General features: G+C 42.4%; 1 protein-coding gene and 1 long non-coding RNA gene across 2 annotated transcripts; both read left to right on the forward strand.

The window, feature by feature from the left end:
• Window positions 1–1,643: 1,643 nt before the first annotated feature.
• On the forward strand, window positions 1,644–6,643 carry LOC146387214 (uncharacterized). The gene is made up of 4 exons (XM_084927294.1): window positions 1,644–1,715; window positions 1,770–2,651; window positions 3,704–3,919; window positions 4,165–6,643. The coding sequence occupies exons 1-3, from the start codon at window positions 1,644–1,646 to the stop codon at window positions 3,707–3,709; spliced, it is 960 nt and encodes a 319-aa protein (XP_084783420.1). The 3' UTR covers window positions 3,710–3,919; window positions 4,165–6,643.
• Window positions 6,644–6,880: 237 nt separating this feature from the next.
• Window positions 6,881–8,590, forward strand: LOC146387215 (uncharacterized). The gene is made up of 2 exons (XR_014800267.1): window positions 6,881–7,084; window positions 7,652–8,590. It is a non-coding gene; the product is annotated as an uncharacterized LOC146387215 (long non-coding RNA).
• Window positions 8,591–9,020: the final 430 nt, after the last annotated feature.

Raw genomic sequence — 9,020 nt, forward strand, 5'->3', positions numbered from 1 at the left:
GTAAATAGACTGCAGAGTGCGACTGTACTGTTTATAAGATTGGGGAAACCTGCAGTCAGCTAGACTGAAGAAGTCACTTGGATGAGTGACAAAACGTTTCTCCCACTGAAAACGCTACGTCCAGATGAACAGAATCAACTTTTGGAGATTACACAACATTGAAAACTGTGAACACTAGACTACTAACAAACAGACAGGCAGACAGAACTGATTACATACTCTCTCCCTTTGGGGGAACAAAATTAAAACCTTGGATTACATAATTATAATGCCAGTTACAGTGAAATGTAACATTGCTGAGATGCTGTTTCAATTAGAAAAACACAATTTTCTGCGCATCTTCTCTTAGAGATCAAAAAGACTACTAAGACAATGACATGATAATCATCAGTCACTGATATCAAGTTTGATATGTATGAATGTGTAAAAAACAAGCATACATGTTAAAAAAATTATACCCCCTAAAACATTTGCATCTGAGTTTTTACGTTTTGTTTTTTGTATCTTTGTTCCAGATGAATACTAATTTAACAACATATCCATATCTCCTGCACGTGGTAGTATTGTGATTTGATCACTACTTTGCACACCTGCTACTTAATGATCAACTGAATGTTAGATGAGTTTAGGTCAACCAGGTAGTTCATCTGGACAGGGAATATCTGGCAGATCAGGGATATCTTTGAGTTCTAACAACAGCATTCCAATTGAGGTTCTCCTGACAAGTGCAGGCAGGTTAAGTGGAGTGCAGTTCTGGCAGCAGCTGAAGCAAAAACCCAGGTCATGCTCCACGGTCTTTGACCCAGTTTTTGAGTTTATTATGGTCTTGTGAATCATTTGTTTGGATAAGAGATTTTCTAGTTCTGTATTGGTTTAGTAGTAGTAGTTTTATATCAGTTAGTCTTGAGTTTTGTTTCTCTTGTGCATCTGAGTTTTTTATTTCTAGTTCATGGTTCTTTGTTTTGTTATGTTAGTTCCCATTAGTGTCTAGTCTGTTCCTGCTCTCATATCCGTCTTGTCATCAGTGACTCCTGTTCTAGTCTGTTTAGTCTCCATGTTTCGTTATCCTTTGTTTTCCCGATCATGTTCCCATGTCTATCTGGTCTCTCTGTCCTTCCATATTAATTCATCTGTGGTCCAGTCCAGTGTCAAGTTCACATGTCTCAGTCTAGAGCTGAGTGTGTGCTGTTTGCTTTATTTTGATAGGCTCCTGCCTCGTGTGTATTGTTTTTTTTACTTCCCTTGTCTCCTTAGTGAGTGATTAGTGTCAGCTGCGTACCCACCTGGGGCCTGTCCCGTCACGATCCTCTGTGTGTATATTGTCTGAGTCTTCCTCTGTTCCTTATCATGTTCCCCCTCATTGTGTCCAAGTTTGTGATACATACTTCAGTAACATTTTAGAATCTTCTAAGAACTGATGGAATTAAACTGGTTAAATACCGGCTGAAGTAACTTTTTTTGTTGCCCTCACTGCTCGTTTTACATTCCTAGAAAAGGGACTGTGGTGGGGCGTGGTCTGCGGTGCCGTGCAGGGAGGGCGGACGCACCTGCACGGCATCCTTAATCACGCCCGCCTAGTTAAAAACACGGGGACTCAGGGGTTTGGGTGTGTTGTGGTGAGATGTAACTAAAGATGGCTCCGAATGATACGCCGTGGTCCCGCCGTGCCTTATTCTCGCCACATTGGTGCCGAAACCCAGGAGGCAGCACGGCGGGTCCGTATCGGAGCCAGGGAATGGAGGAGCTGGCCCAGAGGGTGGCCGAAATAGCGGCCGCCCAGCGGGAGCAGGCGGCGGAGGTGCGTCGCCAGCAGGAAGAGCTGCAGGACCAGTCCGAGCGCCACTTGGAAAGGATTGGGGAGCTGGCGGCGCTGCTCTGGGCCACCCCCACAGGTGTGTCCCGAGGACAGTGAAGCGGTGGAGGAGCCGCGTGAGGCACCTCAGCAGCCGGAGGTGGCAGACGAGGCGCGCGGGGATCTGCGCCTGCCGGAGGAGGGGGAACAGCCAGGTGAAGGGCTGCTCCTGCCGGGAGCGGTGGATGAGCCGCTCCAACCGGAGGCGGCAGACGAGGCGCGCGAGGGGCTGCTCGAGCCGGAAGCAGCAGCAGCAGCAGCAGGAGCAGCAGCAGCAGCAGCGGCGGAGGAGGAGGAGGAGGAGCTGCGCGAGGGGCTGCTCGAGCCGGGAGTGGCGGCGGAGGGAGTAGTAGTGACGGAGGAGTCGCGCTATGGGCTGCTTCAGCGGGGAGCGACGGCGGTGACGGAGGGGCCGCGCAAGGAGCTGGAGGTCCCCGTGCCAGGGGAGCCTGCTCGAGTGGAACTGGCGAGTGAGGCGTGCGCCACGCTTGAGATCGCCGTGCTCGCCAGACCGGCCTCACCACCACCAGAGGCCAGTACACGCCACACCTCTGCCCAGCCACCTGTGAGCTGGGGCTCACGCCTGTGCCGGCCGCGCCAGGTGCACCTGCCACGCGTCCGACTTCCGAACCAGCTTGGCCTGCGCCGCTGGATTCGCGGGCGGCCACCTGAACTCGCACCTCCCCGTCGCTTGGCCGGGTCCTGGGGGCGCCAGCTGTCCGGGCTGATTCCCTCTCCCACTGGCGGTGGGGGAGTAGGTTCGGCCGGATGGCTCCCCGGCCTCAATCGGGCGATGGGGGTATGTGGAGGGGCGTGGTCTGCGGTGCAGTGCAGGGAGGGCGGACGCACCTGCACGGCATCCTTAATCACGCCCGCCTAGTTAAAAACACGGGGACTCAGGGGTTTGGGTGTGTTGTGGTGAGATGTAAATAAAGATGGCTCCGAATGATACTCCGTGGTCCCGCCGTGCCTTATTCTCGCCACAGGGACCAACCTCACAGGTGTAAACATACTGTGGGGTGTGTTTGCCCATAGTTTCTGCTGTTTCCTTTCTGAATTTTCCTGTAAATGACTTGTGTACAAAGAAAGTGCAGATCTGCCTCTGAGCAGCAGACATTTAGGATTGTGTTCTTGTTTCCTGACTGTGACCTGCTGCACTGTTAAGCTGTTGCTTTGCATTTTTCAAGACAACATGTGAGAATCAATTTCAGTCTACATTTATGTGTAAATGTTCTCCATCAGTGGACACGTCTATACAAAAATCTTCTAAAATAAACCTCAGATAGTAGAGTGTGCAATAAATCTCAGATCCAGAGCTTAACTACATGTAATCAGTTTGTCTTTGTATTGTGTGAAATGTTAGGTTCATAAATAACTAATAGGCCTCACACGTTACTGTTGTTGGTACCTTGAACCTGTTTGTTAACTAGACAATGCCATATAAATGTTCTTCACAGGAAGTGGTTTTGTTGACTACCACTCTGTTCACACCTTGTCTTCCCACAGTTCTTTTTCTTCCGTTCCATTTTCAACTGTACTCACACAGTGAAGTCTAAGTACAGTGGAAAAAAAAACGTAAACCTCTATATTTAACAGAGGAAATGACATATTTATTAAATTGAGAGAATGACAGTGTGTGAAAATCAGTTTAGAACTAAATGAAAAAGTAGTTTAACATTCATGACATGGTAAACAGTCTTCTATTATCACTGTTTGTACACGTGTTGGATATAAGTGAAACTAATTAAGCACTTTTTCCCACACTTGAATAACTCAGCTGCTTCATGTAAAACAACCAAAGCTATAGATACCTCATGGATACAACATTTTTGTTGCTTTTTTTGCTTACAGCTGTGATGGCTACCGCTGGCCACACCACAAATGTCAACAGCACTTCTCAGCAGTACACTCAGCAACCGACTGCAGCACCTGGGCCCTCTCAGTCCCACCAGAGAGCGTCCTACCAGCCAGCACCAGCTCAGCCTGATGACCCAGCTGAGCTCATGACCACATCACCCAGCAGTGAACAGCCATTCCTAAGACCACCACCATCATACGAGGAAACAAGTTAGTTTGGATTTTGATCAACCCTGTATTTTACAAAAACTATGAAAACAATATATTTTTTAGACTAAACAGGTCAAAACAGGCTTTGAAAACCAAAACCGTGGCTCTCTGGAAATCTTCTGCTGTTAAAGTTCCAATTGCTGCTGTATAATATTTATTTTTACTCTACAGAACTGCATTTGTTGGTAATATTAAGTCTTTTGGTATGATCGTGGTCTCATGCTAAGTTGTCTTTCTGTTTCCAGCTGGTCCTGCCTACCCTCTACAACTGATGCCTTCCAGCGAGACAGTGTTCATCCCACTGTACCTATCAGAGGGTACTGTGCATGAGTACAACGGTCTACAGGACAGCACAGACTTCCTAACCAGCACTGCATGCGACCCTGAATTTGTTATACGCTAGGCTTAATAGTCATAGCGCCCCAAGCAGACACAAACATGATGCAAAATATTTGGCTCAAATGGAAGTATGTACTTTGAATGAAGATGAGACACAGCAGTGTAACTTGATGTATTTTCAATTTTATTCTTTAAACCAGTTTTTAGTGGCTCAAGTTATTTAGAAAAATTGAAACATGAGGTCACTGTTTCTCACTAATTGTCTTTGGCCTTATTCCTCAAGATCTCTCCCTCTTGTCTTTACTCTCTATCAGGGAAAGTACTTGACAGTCAGATTCAGTGGTCAGCAGTTAGGTGTTTCAGTGTTCATTAGAAATGCATCGATGGATGCAGATGCAAGATAAATATGAACACGTTAAAGAAGCTGACGTTAAAGTCAGGCGGTTGTACAGAAAATCATTGTGAAGTTAATAACTTTTGTTATTATTTTATTATAGTCTCTTATTATATTTTTTTTACATTGGATACGGTTTGAGTTATAGATTTTAGAAAAACAATCAGTTGTCAAACAGTGCATCTCTAGTATCTGTGGATATCGTCTCATCACTATCTATGAATTTACTGCAGACCTGCAAAGTGCTGTTAACCCTTTTTCTCTGTGTATTTGTGTGCATTGCCTTGTAAGTCATGCCCCATGTGAATGAATTCAAAGAGTGCAAACATTTATTACTGAGGGTTTTTTCTCCATTCATGTCAGGTCAGCTGATCACTCACACTTCCTGAACACATACAGTTCCACTTTTTTAATGCATGTTGTTTTCAGTGTGTAAAAGATGCGTTTACACTGTATTATTTTTGTTAGGACATCACACGCTCCTCCATTGAGTGAGCTGATTTCTGGATCTGTAATTTATGCTCTAGGTAATTATTGAAATGAACTGACTGCTCCTTTGTATATACATTTTCTCACGGATAGATCGGTGTGCAGCGGCCCTTCAGTCTCCCTTTACTGTACATCCTGTACAGGTGACCTGTACCTTAGCCCGTGTAGTGATATTGACAACAAAAATAATTAAAAATACACTTACCCATCGGGGCGCCAGAAACTGGCAGATTGCAGGTATGCCAGTTTACCAGTCCAGCTCTGGCTGGTAAACCAAACCAGATTAATAAATCTGCCCTAAATATTATTATGAGAGTTGTGAAAACTCATTTTGTCGTTATTGATTTTCTGGCACGGAATACCTTTGAAGTAGCAAATAAATTACGATCGATTAAACTTACTATCAATATGTGTTTTTCCTCTTATGAAATAAAAGTGTCTGAGTTTCGCGCCTGTGCGGTTTTGCCAAACTTGCCGTCGAGAATTTTCAAAGTAAAAGCCATCTAAAGCGTCAAAAATTAATTGTTAAAATGCAAATTTTTACTGTCTTATTTTTAATTCGACAATAAATAAACAAACAGACTTCTGTGACCTCACTGTTATGGCCATGTTCATAAGAAAAGATGTGCTTATAGATCATGATTGTAAATAGTCTGTGAATGGAAGAAGGCTGGCAGTGGGCTGGAATATGCATTCAGTGTGGAGGCCACGTGTGTGGAAGATCTACAGCAAGTAGTTTCGCGTTAAGGGGTTCAGATCAGACCCCTTCCTCTAAGACGTGTTGGCTCTGGATGTGCTCCCGTCGCATCGTGTATCCGGTGAGTTTAAATATTTAACTCTGTGTAGGTGTTCTTATCAGCATCACATATCTGACTGCGTGTTTCGGCATGCAGTCTGTGATTTTGGCTTCAAACCGAAAATAAAATTTAATTAAAAAAAAAAAAAACCTGACGGCTATTAGGATGATATCAATGAGGTTACTTAAAAACACAAAAACCTTCCATTAACTCTCTAACTTTAGTTTGTTTCAGTCACCCTTTACATCCTGTACAGTTAAACAGCACCCAGAACCACAGCCTCTGAAACGAAACTCGAGCTTAATTAACAACTTCATAAAGCCAACGTGCTTCTGCTCTGATCTGATCTGAATTAAACAACTGCTTATTATTTTATCTGAAATAATCTGAAATTTCGAGGGTGGAAAAATGCGCCTTGTAGGAGTCAAAATCGGAAGTGAGAAAAACTATGCTACAGTCAGCGAGGCAGGTGAAGATCAGAACAAAAGGAGTACAGCAAAGGACTTCAACAATTGGGACATTGAGCAGATGCTGTCAGAACTGCCTAAAGGATTACGCACACCCCTATATAAACTGTTACTTGATTTAAATATGACTGCTTAATTTTTGTGTATTCTCTGGTCTTACTGGTTTTTAATCATACTCTGGCTGCTATGCTTTGCCTCAATTTGATTTGGTGAACAATAAATCCCAACATTTTCTTCAGTTTTGTTTTTGCATTAGATAATTATTTCTTTGTTGCCTATTCAGACTGAACACTGTTCCTACACATCCATTTCCTGCTACCACTGCTGTCATGAGTGAAATGTACTACGTCTTTCTCGTTGGTATCTTGTCATTCTTTATCAGCTTCTGCAGCTACTTGTGCAGGATTGCTGCCAATGAAGAAGAGTGTAAGTACTCCATCACCACTAACAGGCGATACTTATAGCTGCACTCCTTCATTTCATATACAACGGCCAAAGCTGTAACATTTCTTATCTCTTGTTACTTGTATGCTTACAGCTGAGGTGGCTACCGCTACTCACACCTCTCATTCCCACCAGAGAGCCTCCTACCAGCCAACACCAGCAGAGCTCATGACCACATCACCAAACCATGAACAACCATTCCCACAAAAACCACCACCATCGTATGAGGAAACAAGTTAGTGTGTCCAAAATATATTAGTATGGATAAGTGAAATATTGATGTCAGCTTTTCTACAGGCATCCAGACTCTGTTGACTCACTGCAGAGCAGAGAAACTTGGGTGCAACGCAGTGTAATCAGTGTCCTGCCGAACACCAGAGACACAGAAATGATGAAAAAGAAACATGACACAAATTAGAGCAAAATTCAACATGTTTTTGAATTTGACTGAATCTAAATTAGGACAACTTTTCTTTAAATTAAAGATAACTCTTAAAATGAATGCATAACTTTCTGATATTGAAGCTAATTTGTTACTTTAAGAGTGGTGCATTCTCAAATAGATCTGCAAATTATTGAACAAAGATTAAGAGTTGCACAAAAGCACACTGACCTAAAGTAACAACACATTATATTAAGTTTGCAGATTAAGACACAATATTGTAGTTTCTTTCTCTTCAGAATATTTGTCATCTAATGCTAAGGTTCAAATTGCTGCTGTGTAATATTTTACTTATTCTTGCTGTTAAATTTATTTTTAGTGTGACTGTGGTTTCACGCTAAGTTCTCTTTCTTTTTCCAGTTGGTACACTCCACCTGATGCCTTCCAGCCAGACTGTGTTCATCCCCAGCGATCCACTGTACCCTTCAGAGGGTATTGTGCATGAGTACAATGGTCTACTGGATAGCACCGACTTCCTAACCAGCTCTGCATGCGACCCTGAGTTTGTTCTACCCTAGACTTAATAGTCACAGTGCCACAACCAGACACATAAATGATTCAACATATTTGGCACAAATGGCAGAATTGGAATGAAGATGAGAAACTGCAGAGTAACTTGGTTCATGTATTTTAGTGGCTAAAGGTAGAAATGCTGGGACAGTAAAGCTGCATCAGTGAGAACAATAACACTTGTTTTTGTTTGTTAAGGTAAAGTATCTCAGTTGGTTTTACAGGAACTTCTTTTCAATCTCTTTCCAGTAGCAGAGCACTTTATTTTCAGTTGTTTAAGTGAGAAAAAAGATCGTGTAACTTACTGCAGTTTGGGGATGATTGTGAAGTTTAATAACTTCTTTTATTATTTTGTTATATTCTTTTATTATGAAAATTATTTTTTTCATTGAAGAAAAGTTTATTTGTTTTCTTGTGGTGTCACTTATAGTTCCTAGAAAAACCTTTGGAGTGCCTTGAACCTTTTCCCCCTCTGTATTTGTGTGCATTACCTTCTAAGTCTGTTGGAAACAAAGAGTGAAACATTTATCACTGAGGGTTTATTCTGGATTCATTTTCCTTAAAACCTCAAGTTGTTTTTCGCCTACCAGCACATATAAAAACAGTTTGACAAAATAAGCCTCCTCTCGTTTATCTTAAATTGGGTGCTGATTACACTGTATTATTGCTGTTAGGACATCACTCGCTCCCTCATTGGGTGTGTTCAATTCTGTAATTTACCCCCTGTTGTGTGTTGTGTGATAATTATTGAAATCAACTGACTGCGTCTTTCACTTACACCCCCCCCCCCCCCCCCCCCCAAAAAAAATAAATAAATAAAAATAAATAAAAAATAAGTAAATAATTTTCCCCCAAATATTAGCATTTTTGAGAATTTACCCTGAGGCTCTTTGGTTAACCCAGAGGGCTTTGCACTAATAAATCGGCTGTGACAACTCATTTTGTGTTTGTCTTGACTTTCTTTCGTGGAATATCCTTAAAGTGAAAATTTAATCGACCTGTTAAGCTTACTATGATTTCTTTCTTTCTTTCTTTCCTCACTTGAAATAAAAGTGGCCCAGTCGCTCCGGTGGGGTTCCGCAAACCGCGCTGAAGAGTATTTTCAAAATAAAAGCCGATTAGTAATCGATTAGCAGCCTACCAATTCTTACTGTCTTGTTTTCAGTAATAATAATAATAATAATAATAATAATAATAATAATAATAATAATAATAATTA

This window comes from Perissodus microlepis, chromosome 5, assembly GCF_051167445.1.
Source record: "Perissodus microlepis isolate ML-2025 ecotype Zambia chromosome 5, ASM5116744v1, whole genome shotgun sequence".
Taxonomy (NCBI): Eukaryota; Metazoa; Chordata; class Actinopteri; order Cichliformes; family Cichlidae; genus Perissodus; species Perissodus microlepis.